General features: G+C 58.8%; 1 protein-coding gene across 6 annotated transcripts in view; it reads left to right on the forward strand.

Moving 5' to 3' along the window:
- MKL1 (megakaryoblastic leukemia (translocation) 1) overlaps nt 1-19,068 on the forward strand; it is a 224,578-nt gene extending 205,510 nt beyond the window's left edge. For all 6 annotated transcript variants that reach the window (XM_021092835.1, XM_021092836.1, XM_021092839.1 and 3 more), the window contains 11 exons: nt 627-682; nt 3,491-3,566; nt 4,465-4,626; nt 8,477-8,652; nt 9,130-9,258; nt 11,177-11,430; nt 11,563-11,731; nt 12,868-14,310; nt 15,115-15,267; nt 15,417-15,477; nt 17,570-19,068. In XM_021092835.1, coding sequence (XP_020948494.1) covers nt 627-682; nt 3,491-3,566; nt 4,465-4,626; nt 8,477-8,652; nt 9,130-9,258; nt 11,177-11,430; nt 11,563-11,731; nt 12,868-14,310; nt 15,115-15,267; nt 15,417-15,477; nt 17,570-18,075 — 3,185 coding nt within the window. In that variant the 3' untranslated portion in view covers nt 18,076-19,068. The remainder of the gene's footprint in view (nt 1-626; nt 683-3,490; nt 3,567-4,464; nt 4,627-8,476; nt 8,653-9,129; nt 9,259-11,176; nt 11,431-11,562; nt 11,732-12,867; nt 14,311-15,114; nt 15,268-15,416; nt 15,478-17,569) is intronic.

Raw genomic sequence — 19,071 nt, forward strand, 5'->3', positions numbered from 1 at the left:
AGCTGAGTCTTGGGCGGGGGCTGCAGGGAGCCCTTCTGGTCAGCACTGGGTGTGTGCACCAGGGTTAACCATAGAGTCCCTGTGAAGTTCTTTTAGTCCTTCAAGGTGAAATTCAGGTTAATTTTAGCAGCACTATTAATATCAGCTGAGCTGAAGAAGGAAATGGCACCCAAGCAGACGTGTGTCTTTTTGGTTTAATTGCCCCATTCAGACCGTTTGGTTGCTTTGCGATTCCTGATGAGATTGAAGAGGGAGAGCAGGTGGACGCCGCTTGCAGCCCTGCTCCGTGTCCCCATCTTCCTGAGAGTAAAGGGAGGCCCGGCAGGCCTTCTTGGAGGGTTGCCTGCTCATGGAGGATTCTGTTACAGTTCTATTCCATGGGTGCTCTTTCTGGAGCCCAGGCTTAGGCAGGGACTCTCCACTGGGAACAAAGTAACCGAACTGTTTCGAGGGGGAGCTGAAGCACCGAGCTGTGTGCTTGCTCAGGTGCCGTTTTCTTCCTCACTTCAGCTGGTGCTGAGTCCTGCTAAAATCAACTTGAATTTAAGACGCCTTCTCCACTGTAAATTGGAAGTAGACATCATGCTTCACTATAAAGTAATCTTTTATGATTCTTTTCCCAACAGCTTTGAAAAGTCCAGCTGCATTTCATGAGCAGAGAAGGAGCTTGGAGCGGGCCAGGGTAAGGCACCTTCCCTCCCCAAGGATTCCCAGGAGCATTTTCAGAGCCTATTACGTTGCGGGTCCTCTTCCTTCCAGTCGGGCATGTCTCCAGGGTCAGCCCAGGTCTCACAGTTGTAAATATAAGGTGCTGCCTTTTCCGCTTCATCCCCCCTCCTCCCCGTGTCCCCCAGCGTGGTGACATGGACCGTGATGAGAAAGAGTTTCCTCCTCTGGTGCATGCGAGTGTGCAGTGGTCGCCTCTCTCCCTTGGCTTTGTTCACCACTAGTATTTCCATCTTTAATTCCACTTAGCCTTTTGTAGCTGTTAGGATGTGGACAGCAGCCATGGAAAAGCTTGCCAAGTGGTGGTCCCCCCGTGTCCGTGGCCACACTCCCCACACCTCTCCGGGGTGGGCATCCCGAGGGGCTGGAAACCTCACCGGTCTCCACGTGCCTGAGAGCCAGGGTCCACTGGAGGCCGTCGAAGCAGAAGCTGCGCCCCGCTCTGGGCTCAGGTTCACGCCACAGCACCTGGCTCGTTGCCCTATCCCCTCAGTTTCGGTTCCCTCGGGGGCCTCAGGGGGATATTCAGCTGCCCATTGTGGGCAGAGATGGGGAAGTCTCCAGAACATGCTTCCCCCTCTCAGCCCCTTTGCTTTTTTCTTTTTTTGTAAAAAACACGGGAAGAGAACCTCCTCAAATTGAGAATCATGGGCCGTGGCTCCCTAAGACACAGCTCCTTTAGAGATGCTAAAGTAGTCACTTCCAAGACATATCTTAACTGTCCTCTATGCTTAGTTTAACACATTTCTAAAGAAAATTATGATTAATTCTTTGAGTGGGAAGAACGAGGTCCCAGGTACTGGGAACCAAAAGAGCGACCAATTGCACTGTGTCTGTTGCCGAGAACATGAGTGGATCTGGGAGTTGGGGGGATGGGGGAGCAATGACATCGCCTGGGCCCCCGCCCAGTCTTAAGACTTGGCCCCACGTTGTGGACTGCTTCTTAAAGGCGAAGAGTAAATCCACACTAATCAGAACCGCTGCTAGCTCATTGAGCACTTTGATATGTGAGATTATATTCTTGTTTACGCTCACATCAGCGATTATGAATTAGGTGTTATTATCGTCATCCTAAAGATGCAGCTGTGGAGGTCCCGTCATGGCTCACTGGTTAGCGAATCCGACTAGGAACCATGAGGTTTCAGGTTCGATCCCTGGCCTTGCTCAGTGGGTTAAGGATCAGGCATTGCTGTGAGCTGTGGTGTAGGTCACAGACGTGGCTCGGATCCCGCATTGCTGTGGCTCTGGTGTAGGCCAGTGGCTATAGCTCTGATTAGACCCCTAGCCTGGAAACCTCCATATGCTGCAAAATGCGGCCCTAGAAGAGACAAAAAAAAAAAAAAAAAGAAAAGAAAAGATGCAACTGGAAGTTCACTAACTTGTCCAGCCAGTAAGTGGCAAACTGGAATTCAAACCTTGGTCTGTGGACTCCAGTTCCTTTTCAGTACAGTGTTCACCCTCAGCCTCGGCCCCCCTTGAGAACTTCGGACAGCCTAGAAAATATGCCTCCCTCTCTTGTCTCTGAAGACCTGTGGTGTCCGACACTTCTGCAGCAGCTACGGCAGTACTTCTATCCACTGCAGATGGGTGATCGGCCCAACCGCTATCAGCCATCTCCCGGCGAGCTGGGCACTCTTCCAGGGCTGGCACAGAACTGCCTAGTCAGAGTACCAAGGCCGGGGCAAGGGCCAAGGCCAGGCCAAGGAGCAGGTCTTTACCTCGCTACATGCAGGCAGTATCTCTGATACTGTGTTTTCTGCTCTGCTCTGCTTTGTCTTGTCCTGTCTTGTCTTGTCCCGTCCTACCCTGTGCTGGTCGTGACCCACTTAATGGCCCTGATCTATGGTTTGAAAGACTACGGTGCAAAAGTTAAGAGGCTCTGGAGCTCTGGAGTCAGACGCATCTGGGCTCATGTATATATAACGTGAGCACCGGGCACTGGGCTGGCTCCGGGGCTGTTGAGGGAATGGTTTGATTTGCCTGGAGTCTTGGCAGTGCAGAAATGAGGACGTGGGGCTGTAAGGAACTAGAGCTGTGACACCATGTATCATAGTATTCCACTTGGCAGCCATTCAGAATGAATAGAAGATGCTCATGATAGCAGGCAATGCCAGATTTTTTGAAACAAGATATAAAATTATATTCAGTATGATTACAGCTCTGCAAAATTAAATTTAATCTTCCTCATGGGAGAGTGATTGGAAACAAATATCCAAAAATAGTGACAGTAGATTAATGATTTTTGTTGTTTTACTTTCTAATTTTAAAATTTTTCTTTGATGAATATATATTACTTTTAGGACAGTAAAAGTAATAGATTTGAAAGTGTATTAGTAGTTCAGGAGCTCTCCAGACGCTCAGGCGTTTAAGGATCCAACGTTGTCACTGCTGTGGTACAGGTTCGATCCCTGACCTGGGAACCTCTGCATGCTGAGGGTGTGGCATGCATACACACATAAATAACTAAGTAAATAACAGATTAAATAACAAAATTAAATATGTATATATTAGTAGTCCAGCCTTAGATGGTGTTGGCAGATGGATGGTGCCCTTGGCAGGTGTGTTGAAAGTGGATGCGTCCTGCCCAGGCCTCACTCCTCAGGCCTCCCCTCGCGTCAGGACCCTGTCACCTCCAGGCTGTGGTCTTGGGGGCTGCAGAGGTTACTCATAGCAGCCATTAAAGCCACGGCTGCTTTTTGGTTCTGACTGTGCCATAAGCTTGGGCCCTGGATTTGAGAGCTGCTTGGTGTGGTTTTTTTTGTAGACAGAGGACTATCTGAAACGGAAGATTCGTTCCCGGCCGGAGAGATCGGAGCTGGTCAGGATGCACATTTTGGAAGGTGTGTTAGATTGGAAATGCTTCTTCATCTAAATCCTGTTTTCAGTCCTGTACCACCCACATTTCTTCTTCCCTCTTTCTTGGCGCTCCCAGTTCTGTTACCAGTGGGTAAGCCAGGGCCTTACCATAGTAAAACAGCAGGGCTGTGGTAGCCACCACTGGTTTTTGGGAATTCCTGAAGAAGCACAATCAATCAAATTCTCTTAGGTAACTTCCCTTTCTCTGTGGCCACGTGGTGGCCTTCATCAAACCTTGGTATGGAATCCTGTCCTCTAAATCTGGTTTTAATGTGTGTTTACTTTTAGTTTTTATTCATTCATTCATCTATCCATCCTCCATTCATTCACTCACTTGGTATTTACTCACGCACCTGTGAAGTACAAGCAAGATCACCCAGACGTACTCCCCCTCCCCCCACCACCCCAACACTTCTTTCTGCCTTCCGGGCAGGGAAAGGTTTTGGCCGTGGAAAGCGTTTCGAGTCTATCCATTTTTTGTTTGGTTTTGAACCCTCTTTGGGATTGGAAGACGACTTTCGTCATCCAAGCCCTAGTCTTCGAAGGTGAAGACACAGAGACTCCGAGCAGGGGGATGGGCTGTCCTGGTAACACAGCAGGCTTGAGGGAGCAGAGAGACCAGCTCTGTAGCTCCACCTCAGAAAGTCTGGGTCGGCCTGTGCCTAGTGACCGTTGTGTGTGTGACATCACGCTATCCACAGTGGGGGCTCCTCCCTCTGTCCCTGTGAAACTTCAGGCCAAATCACCCTGCTCTCCCTGGGGCACGCTTTGCATTCTCATGGTCTCTGCTCCTTCCCCAGAGGGAAGGGCAGGTGCTCTGAAGTTCCCAGGGCAGAAACAGGTCCTTCCCGCATCCTCCTGCACTCTGTTCTCTCGTGGCAGAGACCTCGGCTGAGCCTTCCCTCCAGGCCAAACAGCTGAAGCTGAAGAGAGCCAGGCTGGCCGATGACCTCAACGAGAAGATTGCACAGAGGCCTGGCCCCATGGAGCTGGTGGAGAAGAATATCCTGCCTGTGGAGTCCAGCCTAAAGGAAGCCATCATTGGTGAGGAGGCCCCGCTGCCCTGTGTGGACTTGCAGTCCAGGCACAGGGGACAGGGCTCTGGGCTGCTCGCTCTTTGACTTGCTGCTTAGCCTGGGGGAGCCGTGGTGCAGGGTGCAAGAGCCTTGTAAATAGGTCGTATGAGCATGGGACAGTGCCAACGGCCTCACGGCTCAGCGCCGTGCCAAAATAGCCAAGTAGGTAACAGAGGGACCTGTCCACTCCCATCTCTGTGAATGCAGGGGCTTGTTCCTCCCCCAGAGAAGGTGGGGGTCAGGACAGGTGTGAGCGCATGGGGGTGCCAGGAACTGGAAACTACACCTGCTGTTTCTTTCATTCTTTTTTTTTTTTTTTTTTTTTTGTATTTTTGCCTTCTCTAGGGCCTCACCCACGGCATATGGAGGTTCCTAGGCCAGGGGTCCAATCGGAGCTGTAGCCGCTGGCCTACCTCAGAGCCACAGCACCGCGGGATCCGAGCCGAGTCTGCAGACTACACCACAGCTCACAGCAACGGCAGATCCTTAACCCACTGAGCAAGGCCAGGGATCAAACCCTCAACCTTATAGTTCCTACTCGGATTTGTTAACCAGTGAGCCATGACGGGACCTCCCCCTGCTGTTTCTTTTCTTTAGTGATATTTCTTCTTGGAGCCTGGCACTTTCCACAGATGGTTCACTCAGTCAAGATTGACTGATCCAGTGTGCTAGGTGCTAGGGCCACAGCCCCACAAGGCAGATGCTCCCCCTGCCGCCCTTACAAGGCTCATGTGCAGGAGCAGATATAGGCAGGGAGGCAGGCACCCGCAGGGCAGAGGGCAGGCGCGGCTGGATGAGTAGGAGTGCAAGTGTGTGCTGAGCGGAAAGGGGTGGCCTGTGCAGGGCCGGCGTGTCACAACGTGAGGTGGACAGGCCCTTGTGTGCCACGGTCAGGCATGCAGTCGTGGTTCCCTTGGCCTTCGGTCAGTACGGCCGCCTCTCTCCTGCTGTGGTGGGCCCGAGACCCACTGCCCGGGAGGTGGCCGTGCCTCCAGGAGACCCGAGTGCTCCCACTGTCATAGTGAGCGACGTCTTTGGGGCGGGGGCACGAGAGGGCACAGGAGTAGGCCCAGAGCAGACCAGGTGCGGTCAGAGGAGACTGGTTGCTAGGCCTCATCACACCGCAGAGGGGGTTTGCCAGAGGAGGAAGCAGAGCCAGGCTGGAGGCTGGCAGCCGGGGCCCTGACCATCCCCTTCCCCTTTAGTTCCCTGCTCTGCCGTAACATTCATTTCACCTCGTGTCTGTGTCTTCCTGCCTTGACCATCACCAGGTTCCACAACGGCTCCTAGTAATAGGCCAGTGTCTGGGCCAAGGTCAGTTCTGGGTTTTCCATCCGGCCCAAATCTGATGCAGGTTGCGAGAGTCGGCCGCACAGGCCTGTGCGAGGCCTTGCAAGTGCAGAGAGGAGCAGAGCATGCTGCTGCCCTCAGAGAACCCAGCCTGACACAGGAGACTGCTGTGTAAACAGGTGGTTTCTGAGTCTTGCTCCTGGCACGTGTGGCGTGGTGTAGGAAGAATGGCCACGGCCCTGTGACATTGTCACGGAGTCACCTGCCTTTCAGGACAGGCTCACAGGCAAGGATGGATATAAAGGGTCCAGCACAGTCCTGGGCTCCTGGGGAGGCTCAGGGAAGGGGCAGACCAGCCCTTGACAGACCAGCTGATGCCTGCTGTCAGGACGTAGGACAGTGGGTGAGTGTGGCAGGCACAAGCTTCTCTGGGGGATGGGGACGGTTGGTGGCAGGGCTGGGGACGTTCCTTCCACAGGTGATGGTGTACATCTGGGGTCAACCTGGAGGTTGAATCAGTTTGCCAAGTAGAGAAGGTGCAGAGGGACAGCGTAGACAGTGGCCTGGAGGCCTGCGGAGCGTGGTGTGTTTGAGGACTGGGGAGTAGTTTAGTTTGGCATGAGGTCATCCTTGGTGACTGCGGCAAAAGGAGCATCTGCCAGCAGTGATCATGCAGGTTGAGGAGTGGGTAGGAGGCAAGGAAGTGGTGACAGCAGAGGCGAGTGGAGAAGAGGAGAGGGAGGTGGTGGGTTAGGAAGGATGTTTCAGCTGGGAGGAGTGAGCGGCTTTAGGGCTGAGCAGAAGGATTCAAAGGAGAGCAGCCGAGATGGAGGGTGAGAGGAGGAGGTAGAGCTGGGGGTGCATGGGGTGGGGGTGGGGCTGCTGGGAATGGGGGCCCAGGAGGGGCTCCCCAGGCTGCCTCTGCCACTCACAGACTTCCCCGCACACTCCGAAAGGCCACTCACAGCACACGCTCACACCCACGGCCTCCCCCCAGGGCATCTTCCCTGAGCCTGTCCCCAGTGTCCCCGCAGCATCCAGGTTCCCCTCTAGAGAAGAGGCCAAAGGGAGAGAGAGACCCTGCAGGGACCCTGGACTGACCAGCCCTTGGGCTTCTCCAGCGTGGCCAGCAGCTTCCTCAGCTGGACTGAGGCGAGGGTGGGCCTGCAGCTCCTCTGTCCTGCGTTCCTTTGTCCCGCGGCTGCTGTGCCACAGCAGGTCCCCTCTCTGGGAGGAAAGGGCCATGGGAGAAGACCTAGACGAGTGAAGCCCTGGGTGGTCCGGCTGCACGCGGGTCCCTGTGAGGGCGGGTGAGGGGAGTGTGCTGTCCGTCTGGCCGGGGCCGTGCTGGCTCCAGAGCCATGTTCACTGGTGGAAGGCCAAGGTCAGGTGCGTCCTGGTCAGGAGGGGGCCTCGGGTCATGACCCTGGGTGGGGAGAGTCTGCTGGGAGAGTTCCTGGCTTGTTCCTGTTCCTCATCTGCGGTCTTCCTGCCGTGGCCAAGGCCCCCAGTGTGGCCACCAGCTTACCTCTGCACCCCTGGCTCGGTTCCTTTCGTGTGGACAGCAGCCAGGGCAGAACCTCTTCCCCCGGCAGGGACAGTGCTCACGAGGGGTCATGATGGGAGTGTTTTGAAACTCCTTGCCCCTCCCCCTGCTCCTGCCCCTCCTGTCCATCCTCCCCCCTCCTCTCCCCCCTCCTCCTCCTCTTCCCCCTCCTCCTCATCCCTCCTCTTCCTCCTCCCATCCCCTTCTCTCCTTCCTTCTGGTCTGAGATTCCCATGCCGACCCCTGCTCCTCCTGTCTCTCCCTCCCAGCCTCCCCCAACCTGGCCCAGGAGCACAGGACTCACCGTCTTCTGGGCCTTCGCCGTGGCCCAGGGCAGGGTAGCCAGCCAGCAGGACGGACTCTCCTGGCAGCCGCTGCTCCTGGGCCGCGGGTCCCTGGGAGGCACTGGCTGCTGAAGGGAGATCCCTACCCTCCACCGATGCTGTCTCACCTGTGCAGGCAGGCGGCCCTTTTCCAGGAGGCTCCTGAGACTGCTCCTGGTCTTTGGGGACTTGGGCAGCTCAGGGGAGGAGCTGCACCCTGTAGCTCTTACACAGACTCCCACCGTCCCTCAGTGCAGGGTCCACGAGCCTCTGGAAGAAGAGTTTTGTGCAGCCACAGGACAGGGGAGCAGGAGGTGGCGGTGAGGAGGGAGGGCAGACCCTGACTTTGAAGACTGAGCACAGAGGTTAATTCTTAGGCCCCTTCCCCCAGCGAGGGGGTGCTCGATGGCCCCTCCCCTCAGCGAGGGGCGCTCCAAGGCCTGGTGGGGCTGACCCTTCCCAGCCTTGTTTCATGGTCACAAGGAGGAGCTTGCCTCCAGCTCTCGGACAGCAGAGGCAAGTTGGCTGCTGATCTCCGTCTCCTGCTCGCTGGGCATGGGAGCCCGCGGGCAGGCACGTTGCTGGGACGGCTTCTGGCTGCTGAGCAAGGCCCCTCTGCCCGTTTGCTGGTGGAGGCTTACCGTGGCCTTGGCTTTCAGTGGGACAGGTAAACTACCCGAAAGTAGCGGACAGCTCTTCCTTTGATGAGGACAGCAGTGACGCCTTATCGCCTGAGCAGCCTGCCAGCCATGAGTCCCAGGGCTCAGTGCCATCACCCCTGGAAGCCCGAGGCAGCGAGTCCCTGCCCACTGCCACCTCCGTGTCCCCCACTCAGGTGAGCTTGCCCTCTCTGGATGCATCCCATGCTCCCCAGGGACCCCAGACCTGCTGGAGCAGCCCAGGGGGCGTTGCCCCCATGGGCCAGGTGGGAGGGGGAAGCCAGGAGGCAGCTCAGGAGCTGGAGGCCTCGGCAGTGTTCCTGCAGGAGGACTCTGCCTGGGCTGCCTTGCCGTTAGGTTCTAAGCCTCCTGGCTGCTTCATGTCCACCGAGCGTTCAGTTCCGGATTCTTTCCCCACCCTCCGCCACCCCCTTTTCTCGCTCCCTCTCCCCCGCCACCCTGGGGGCTGCTCTTCTCCCTCCCATCTTCACCCACCATTTGCCCCCTAACAGTGCCCTCGTCTGAGGAGGTGACGGCTACCTACCTCCACGCAGGGCAGGGATGCACCACCCACTGGAGCCTGGAGGTGGCGCACCTTCTGGGGCCAAAAGAAAGGGGTGAGGGGTTTCCTCACGTCCCTTCTTCTCTCCCAGGTTGTGTCTCAACTCCCGGTGGGCCCGGAGTCCGGGGAGACGCTGTTCCTGGCGGAGCAGCCCCCTCTGCCTCCCAGCCTCAGCAGCGGAACTGCCGTCCCCACCAAGCCCCTCCCCACGCTCATTAAGGTACAGACCCCCAGTCCCTGCTGGGACCTCATCCCAGGGAGGGGACGACTGCAGGGTGGGGGACCCTGCTTCCTCCTGGTCAGGGACCCACAGAGTCACCGAGGTGCTGCGGGAGGTCTCCCGTTCTCTCCACGGGCGCTGGCCGTCGAGGTCATAGCGCCCTGCACAGCATGGTACCAGGCTCTCGATCCTGCCCGCCCCAGGAAACACGCCACACGTCCCGTCTGTCCACTCACAGCCTCGTGAGGCCCTAACAGAACCTCCGCCAGTGACAGGGAAGGGAGGTGACGGGTCCCAGGTCGCCCAGCTGGCCGTGCGGGCGTTGGTTTTCGTTCTCCGGGGCCCGATCTGAAACTCCTGAACGGGCAGCGCTCCCCTTCAACCCCCGACACCCCTGGGGACCCTCACATGGGGACATGGTGCTGGGCCCTGAGGTGGCGTCGATCGCCCGAGTCCAGTCCTCTCTGCCCTGCCTGCCGCCCCAGCCTGGGCCCCGCCGCCTCCTGTCGTCAGAGTCTCTGGTCCCTCCGCACAGACTCTGCGCACAGCCTGAGGCCTCCGCCTCTGGGCGCTCCTGTGTCGGGGTGAGGGGTGTCTGCCAGCCCCGTGCGGCACCCCTGCCCCAGGCCTGCCCCGTCGCCGTGAGGCCTCACGGGCTCCTCCCTGGCCTCCACGGCCTGGTCCTGAGGGGCCACAGAGGTCAGAGGCTTCTCCCCAAAGTCCCCCCAGACCCGCTCCTCTTCCCACAACTGGCACCTTCCTTCCACCACTGCCCAGTTGGGAGAAGAGCGCGTGGGTGCCCGTCCAACCTCCTCCGCCCAGGGGGTGCCTCGGCCTCTGCTCCCCGCCCCGCCCTGCCTCAGGTCACACCCGTCTCTCCGGGGGGCTTCCCCAGCTCCCCTCTTCCTCCCTTCCAGGGGGTGCTCCCAAGCCTGCCCTCGGTCTCTCTCTCACCCCCTCAGCCTTGTTTGGGGTTCTCGATCTGTGGGTCCTTCCCGCTCTGGTCTCGGCCGCCCCGCACCCTCTCCCCCTTCCCGACTTCCAGGAAGCGGCCACTGTTGTCACTGTTGCATGAACCTCTGAACCGCTTGGCTGCCACACGTTCCATGGGCTGTTCTTCCTCTAGTGGTCACCTCCGCCCAGGCCCATGGGCTCCCATGGGCCCCTGGCCAGAGCCCTCTGTTCCTGCATCGAGTCCCACCCTTCCATCCGCCACTCTGACCGAGAGACCCTCCACGTCTGTCCCCCCCGCCCCCCCGGCACTCTGGGCCCTGCCAGCTCTCAGCCCCATCCAGCTCCACCCTCCCTCACCCAGAGGTGGCCGCCCGAACGTGACCTGCTGGCCCTTCTGGTCTGCTGGGTCCTCGCTGACCCTCAGGACCCAGCGGGAGGCTTCCCTGTGCGCCAGCTGGGCATCATTGGCAGCCCGCTGGCGAATGAACACTCGCTTTTGGAGACCTGGGTTTGGATCCCAGCTTCTTCTCATGGCGAGATCACCATCACTGTGCAGCCTTGAGCAAGTGGCTTCTCTGAGCCTGTTTCCTCATTTTCAAGGAGACACGCCAGTTCCTGTCCAGGCAGGGATCTTGCAGGTCTGCGTGACAAGGGCTTTGTAAAGCCACACAAGCTCCGTAGACCAGCCCTTTTCACCCCAGAATCTCTCTGTGCTCAGGGTCAGAGTGCCTCCTTTCAGAGCCGGGCCGGTCCCAGCCCCCCGTCCACCCTTGCCCTCCTCCCTGGCACACCCTGGGCACTGATGTGGCGCCTGTCTGGGAGGGGTGCCATCCAGCAGGGAGTGTGGAACAGGCCAGGGTGGACAGCCGAGCCTTCTCACAAGCCACTCGGGTGCCCACCAGGGGCGTCAGCCTGTCAGAGGGGAGACGGCCCTGATGGCGCCCTCTGTCTCCTGCGCCCCCAGCAAAGCCAACCCAAGTCTGCCGGTGAGAAGTCACAACGCAGCAAGAAAGCCAAGGAGCTGAAGCCAAAGGTGAAGAAGCTCAAGTACCACCAGTACATCCCCCCGGACCAAAAGCAGGACAAGGGGGCGCCGCCCATGGACTCCTCCTATGCCAAGATCCTGCAGCAGCAGCAGCTCTTCCTGCAGCTCCAGATCCTCAACCAGCAGCAGCAGCAGCACTACAACTACCAGACCATCCTGCCCGCCCCGCCCAAGTAGGCACCCGTCCCTGGTGCTGAACCCAGACCTTTGTGACCCCTTGGTCTGGGTCCTACAAGAGTGGTCCGTGGGTGGGGTCCTTGCCCCACGTTCCTGCCAGGGCTCACGTTGTCCTTTTTCCCCCTCAGGCCAGCGGGCGAGGCTCTGGGAAATGGTGGGGCCCCCCCGACACGCAGCCTTTCCACCAGCAGCAGCGCCAGCTCGGGTGCCCCTGGGCCCAGTGGGCTGGTCCGTCAGAACAGCACCTTGCTGGCAGGGAAGCCAGGGACCCTGCCTGCCAACCTGGATGACATGAAGGTAGGTGTGGGCGCCCTTCCCCCTGGAGGTGTTGAGTGCCGCCAGCCCAGCCCCCGTGGGGCAGTCAGGTGCTTGGTTTCAGGCAGGGAAGGCGGCCGGCCCAGGACGGTGGCTGCAGAAGGCGGGGCAGAGCTTTAGAGCCTGGTCTCCTCCAGCAGAGGCACCCGGAACCTGCCCTGAGGCCCGTCTGGCCTGGGTATCGATGACATCAGCCTTGCCATCGTGGTCGTTACTTATAACACCAGCCAGCATCTGCCCAGGGCCGCGAGGCCCCCCAGTCCTGCGTACCTCTGTTCTCCTCAGCCCTCCGTGCAGTGTGAGAAACAGGAAGTGTCACCCCGGCTTAAGGATATGCAGGCAGAGGCGTCAAGGGGGAGAGAAGCTTTCCAGAGGTCACAGGTCTGCTGGCGGTAGGGCCGGGGTTCAGACTCGGCTCTGCCGCAGCACCTCGCCCCTGCCACAGCGCACTTACTGGCGTGCCGAACCCGCTGTGCAGCGCTGCGTCTGCCTGGGCAGAGAGCGGCCCACACTAGAGCATGGACCCTGCTCGTGTCCTGGGCCTTGGAGGTGACACACAGCCCACGCCTGGCCTGTGTTCTTTGCCCTCATCAGAAGGTGGGAGGGTCACATTCTCCTCAAGAGCTTGTCCTCTGCCCCCGTCCGGTCCCTCCTCAGTCCTGACCCAGATCCCAGCAAGACAGCCCTCAAGGGTGCGGCTGCACGTGGGCTTCCGCGTCCATCAGACCGGCTTAACGCCTTGCTCTGCCGATCACCAGCTGGGTGATCCTGAAGACGCTGTTTTGCTTCCGTGAGCTCAGTTTTCTCAGTTGTAAAATCCAGTCAGTTCCATTGAGTATTTATAGAGCACCAGACACCATGCTGGGGCTGGGGACAGCCTGCCTAGATACGGGGGCAGGAGCGCTCTAACCAGGCCCCTGTCTTGAGGACAGGGAGGTGGAGGCGGCCGCCCTGCAGACATCTGTCTTGCCCTCCAGGGCTGGGGGGTGTCGATGTGTCTGAAGTGGCCAGTGGGGCCCAGGCAGAATGCGTGTCCCACTCACCTACCCACAACTGCCCTCCTGCAGGACCCAATTCCCTCTGCCCCCCTACAGCCCTGACTCTCCACCCCCTTGCAGGTGGCAGAGCTGAAGCAAGAGCTGAAGTTGCGGTCACTGCCCGTTTCGGGCACCAAGACAGACCTGATTGAGCGCCTGCGCGCCTACCAGGAGCATGTCGGCCCTGCCCCTGGAGTGCCCAAGGCCCCCGCCACCGCCTCCATCCTGCCCAAGGCTGGCGAGGTGGTGGTGGCCTTCCCTGCGGCCCGGCTGAGCACGGGGCCCGCCCTGATGGCAGCGGGCCTGGCCCCGGCTGAGGTGGTGGTGGCCACGGTGACCAGCAATGGCGTGGTGAAATTCGGCAGCACGGGCTCCACGCCCCCCGTGTCTCCTACGCCCTCGGAGCGTTCACTGCTCAGCACAGGCGACGAGAACTCCACGCCTGGGGACACCTTTGGTGAGATGGTGACATCGCCGCTGACCCAGCTCACCCTGCAGGCCTCGCCGCTGCAGATCCTCGTGAAGGAGGAGAGCCCCCGGGCCGGGTCCTGCTGTCTGAGCCCTGGGGCGCGGGCCGAGCTGGAGGGGCGGGACAAGGACCAGATGCTGCAGGAGAAGGACAAGCAGATCGAGGAGCTGACACGCATGCTCCGGCAGAAGCAGCAGCTGGTGGAGTGGCTCCGGCTGCAGCTGGAGCAGGAGAAGCGGGCCCAGCAGCCTGCGCCAGCCCCCACCCCAGCCCCAGCCCCTGCCCCAGACCCTACCCCAACCCCAGACCCAGACCCGGCCCTGGCCACCCCTGGCGCCCCAGTGAAGCAGGAGAACAGCTTTGCCAGTTGCCAGCTGAGCAGGCCGCCCCCAGGCCCCGACCACCCCTTCAGCTCCAGCCTGGCTGCCCCCACTGCCCACCATGTAGACACTTGTGCCCTGGTGCCCCCGGCCAGGGTGGTGAAGCAGGAAGCTGTGCGGGCACCCGCCCAAGCCACCCTCAGCACCACCGTGAAGCAAGAGAACAGCTTCTCCAGCTGCCAACTGAGCAGGCAGCCCCCGGGCCCTGGTCAGCCCCTCAGTCCCGGCCTGGCGGCCACCACCACCCACCACATAGACACTTGTGCCCTCATGCCCCCAGCCATGGTGGTGAAGCAGGAAGCCGTGCGGGCCCCGGCCCCGGCCTCTCTTGGCACCGCCGTGAAGCAGGAGAACAGCTTCTCCAGCTGCCAACTGAGCAGGCAGCCCCCAGGCCCTGGTCACCCCTTCAGCCCCAGCCTAGCAGCCCCCGCTGCCCACCATGCAGACACTTGTGCCCTGGTGCCCCCGGCCAGGGTGGTGAAGCAGGAAGCCGTGCCGCCTGAGCCTGAACCAGCCCCTGCCCCCCAGCTGCTTCTGGGCCCACAGGGCCCCAGCCTCAGCAAGGGGGTCACGCCTCCCACGCTCATCACTGACTCCACAGGGACCCACCTTGTCCTCACCGTGACCAATAAGAATGCAGACAGCCCGGGCCTGGCCAGCAGGAGTCCCCAGCAGGTACCTGGGTCGGGGAGGGTGTGACGTTTCTCTCAATGGCAGCTCATTACACCCCCTGCCCCAGCCCGTTTAGCAGCTGCCCCCACGGCGGGCAGGTTATGCTTTTGCTTCTGCTCATCTTCCCTCCAACCTTCTGCAGTGAGGGATTCCACCCTCATGCCACCAGGGAGGGTACCAGGACTTGGGAAGGTCAAGTCCCCAGAGCTGTGAGGGTGGAGCCATGGGGACTGCCCACCGCTATGGCTCTTGGTGTCACCACATTTCTCTGCCTGGCAGAAGGCTCCTGAGAGGCTCCATCCTGGCTGGGGTCCCTCCTGCCTCTGCTCTGTGGCGGCAACGGGCCCAGGGGAGGGCCAGGGAAGTCCCTGCTCGGGAGAGGCTGTGGGCTGGGCTGCCCGTTGGGATCTGCTTGGAGGCTGCCAGCTGGGCCTGGTGCATGCGCCATTCCTCTCCCTGCCATTCTCACCCTCGCAGCCCAGCCCCTCACTCAGCCACATCCAGAGGGGAGGGTACTTTAGGTTTTGTGTGGCTTCTCAGCCTGCCGAGCTTGGAGGTGGGGTGACAGTGACAGGAACCAGGCATTCAGAATGGGAACCGGCCCCTAAACAGCCTCGGGCACAAACTCCTTGGGGGAGAGAGGGGGTCAGCTCGAGCCCCTCCCTCCGCCCCATGCTGCCTGAACCAGACCCTAGGGAGGCAGTCTGGCTGCAGGGGGACCCTCCCACATCGCCTTCCTGGGGTGCACGGGCCTGGACTGCTGCCCTCACCCCACACTGGGTCTCTCTCTGCTCTGCTCTTGTGCAGCCTTCGTCCCAGCCTGGTTCTCCAGCTCCCGGCCCACCAGCCCAGATGGACCTGGAGCACCCACCACAGCCCCTTTTTGGGACCCCTGCGTCTCTGCCAAAGAAGGAGCCCCCGGGCTATGAGGAAGCCGTGAGCCAGCAGCCCAGACAGCAGGTAAAGGGGATCCCACTGGGGCAGCCGGGAGCCAGCCTCATAGGGCAGAGAGGCCTCAGCGAGCGGCTGTCCTGGGCAGGACTGCGCCGAGCCAGGCTGAGGGCTCCTGTTCTAGATTCTCATCTTTTTTTCCTATTTTTGTCCCATAGGAAAATGCTTCCTCGAGCCAGCAGATGGATGACCTGTTTGACATCCTGATTCAGAGCGGAGGTAAAGGCCGGCCCACGCCTCGTTTCCACCCTCTCTCTCCTCATAGGTTGTCTGCAGCCCCAGGAGGCTCGCTTTAGTTCTTGAACACGGTGCAGGGCAGGCCTGGTACTTTGGATGGGGTCACGTCTGAGACGCGTCCCTTCGCCAAGGCCTGGGCGAGAATCCCCGTGGGGGTGCAGTGCCCACCCCGACCCGCCGTGTGGCCAGCGCTGTCCCGGCCGCCCAGGAGTGGCAGTGAGCAAAAGGGATGCGGGGCTCTGCGGGGCTTCCAGCCAAGTGTGGGGCAATGGGCGACGAGTCCAGTAAGGAGGGACCTTGTCATATGTTAGGGTGTCATGAGCAGCAGGGAAGACCAGGGGCTCAGGCGCTGACGTGCCCTCGGGGTCCCCGATTCTGATCTCAGGGAGACGCCGATTCCAGGGTCTGCAGTGGGGCCCGAGGTGCGTTTCTAACAAGTGCAAGTGGCACTGAGGCTCCGGGAGTTCTAGACAGAGCTGCAACTGGGAGGGCAGAGGCTACCAGAGACAGCCGAGAAGGGAGCTGGGGAGAGCTGCCTGCCCCCAAAGGGACACTGAGAAGTGGCCAGGATGCCAGGAGAGAGGGCATTTGAGGGCAGGTGGGGCTAAGGCGTGGACGGAGCTGGTCACCAAGTGAGAGCAGCCTGCTGGCTGGGAGAACAGGACCTAAAGGGTCAGGGAGCAAGCCTTTCTGCAGAGGTTTTTTTTTTTTTTTTTTTTTTTTTATTGTAGTAAAATATTCCTGACATAGTTTGCCATAATAACTATTTTTACACGTACACCTCTGTGGCATTATGTTCATTTAGTGTTGTGCAACTATCACCACCATCACTTCTAGAACTTTTCCATCAGCCTGCACTGACACTCGTTACACTTTACAGCTCACTCCCCCTTCCTCCCTCCCCACAGTAACCTCTCTTCCTCTTTCAGTCTCTCTGATTTACGAAGGGGAATCATACAGTATTTGTCCTTTTGTTTCTGGCAGCCTCACTTAGCATTATGCCCTCAAGGTTCAGCCGGGTCGTAGCTCATAGCCGATTTTCCTTCCTTTTTGTGGCTGAATAATATTCCATTGTGTAAATATACCGCATTGTATTTATCTTTATCCACTGGATGTTGGGGTTGTTTCCACTTTTGGCTCTTGTGAGTCAATGCTCTTATCAACACGGGTATTTGTTTGAGTGCCTGCTTTGGGGTATGTACCCAGAAGTGGAATTGCTGGATCACATGATGATTCTATATTTAACTTTTTGAGGAACCTAAAAGCTTTTCCACACAGCTGTACTATTTCCATTCATATGAGCAATGCCTAAGGGTTCCAGCTGCTCCACATCCTTACCAACCTATTTTCAAAACAATTTTTAAATAGCCTAGTGGTTGTGAAGTCATTCTTCACTGTGGTTTTAATTTGCATTTCCCTAATGACTAAGAATGTTGGGCATTTTATCTTTTCATGTGCTTGTGGGCCATTTGTGTATCTTCCATTGGAGAAATGTCTACTGCATTCCCTGCCCATTTCCCAGTTGGGTTTTGTTGTTGATTTGTGGGAGTTCTTCATTCTGAGTATCAGTCACTTAACAGACGATTTTCAGGTATTTTCCCCCATTGCATGGGTTGCCTTTTCACTCTCTGATTTTTGGCCATGCCTGCAGCATGCAGAAGTTCCCAGGCCTGGGGTTGAACCTGTGCCACAGTAGTGACAATGCCAGGTTCTTAACCCACTAGGCCACCAGGAAACTCCACTTTTTTTTTTTTTTTTAAGTACAGTTGTTTTGCAGTTGCTATATAGTCTTTTCACTCAGTTGATGGTGACCTTTGATGCACAAAAGTTTAAAATTTTTACATAGTCCAGTGAATTTTTTCTTTCCTTGTCTATGCCTTTGTGGTTATAACCAAGAAATCATTACTAAATCCAGCATCATGAATATGTTCCCTTTTAAGAGCTTTGTAGATTTTAGCTCCTAAATTTAGGTATTTGACCCATTTGGAGTGCATCTTTGTACGCAGTGTAAGGCAGGGTCCAGCTGCATGTCTTCAGGCTGGTTTCTGACACCCTTTCACTTTCTGGTTGGCAGAGATTTCAGCAGATTTCAAGGAACCAGGGAAGGAGAAGTCCCCCTCGACGACAGGAGCCTGCAGGTCACCCCTGGCCGCACAGCCCTCGCCCTCCGCCGAGCTCCCTCAGGCCGCCCCACCTCCCTCGGGCTCACCGGCCCTCCCTGGGCGCCTGGAGGACTTCCTGGAGAGCAGCACAGGGCTGCCCCTGCTGACGGGCGGGCACGAGGGGCCAGAGCCCCTCTCCCTCATCGACGACCTCCACAGCCAGATGCTGAGCAGCTCTGCCATCCTGGACCACCCCCCCTCCCCCATGGACACCTCGGAATTGCACTTTGCACCTGAGCCCAGCAGCGTGGGCCTGGACCTGGCCGACGGCCACCTGGACGGCATGGACTGGCTGGAGCTGTCGTCAGGCGGGCCCGTGCTCAGCCTGGCCCCGCTCAGCACCACGGCCCCCAGCCTCTTCTCCACGGACTTCCTCGATGGCCATGACCTACAGCTGCACTGGGACTCCTGCTTGTAGCTCTGGGGCCCCCCGCAGAGCCCATCCAGGGGCTGGGGAGGAGCTGGAAAGCTGGAGAACTCGGCAACTCCAGGGAGCACGGAGCGCGGTGCTGTCCTGCCCGATCCAGCCTGTCCACGTGGTTGTGAGTCCTGACAATCACAGGCCCAGCCGTCCCCTCCATGGGGGCTGGAGCAGGCGCCCCTCTACCTGGCTCTTGCTCACCAAGAAGAAAAGCTGCCAAAAGCAGCTCTGGGTCCCACCCCAGGGTTGTGGAGACCTGGGTGGGCCAGGGGCTTCTATCTGACCTCCTTCTGTGAAGTTGGGGTGCACTTGCTGGCTGCCGTTTGCTCAGGAGGCAAGGGGACATCGCCGCCTCCTCCCCCTTCCCAGAGGGAAGGAACTGGTTGGGCCAGCACCGCTGTCCCAGGCTTCCGGGGTGGGGGGATGGGGGGGTCCCCCTGCCTTTTAGTGTCTTGGTGTAGTTAGTGTAACCATTTAGTGGTTGGTGGCAAATGTTTTCTGTACAGGTGTATATACCTCTATTATATATATCGCCATATACACATATATAGACGGGGTTCTCCCGGCCTACTCTGCGCGCGCGCGCGCACACACACACACGCAGAAGGGCCTGGAACCCCCACTCCCGGGGCTGGACACAGCCCACCCCAGCCCCACCCATCACATGTGTTTGCGTGTAGACACCTCGCCACAGCCTGTGCCCCACCTGTCCTGCTTCCTGCTCCCTATCAGTGCCACGAGGGCAGAGGTGCTTCCTGGCCACCTGCCCACATTCCGTCCCGCTGCCTCACTGCAGCCACCATGGCCCCAGGACAGCAGTGGGGCCAGAGGTGGCCCTCAAGCTATGGCCTCCTCCTGCCCTGGGGCCCGGCCTCCCTCTGGCCTGTCACTGACATTCACAGGGGATTAGGGTGGAATCACCAAAACCAGTGCCAGGACAGAGGTGGGGACGCTGTGTGAACTTTTTAAAATAAAAACAAAACAACACCCCTT

This window comes from Sus scrofa, chromosome 5 (assembly GCF_000003025.6).
Source record: "Sus scrofa isolate TJ Tabasco breed Duroc chromosome 5, Sscrofa11.1, whole genome shotgun sequence".
Classification (NCBI taxonomy): Eukaryota; Metazoa; Chordata; class Mammalia; order Artiodactyla; family Suidae; genus Sus; species Sus scrofa.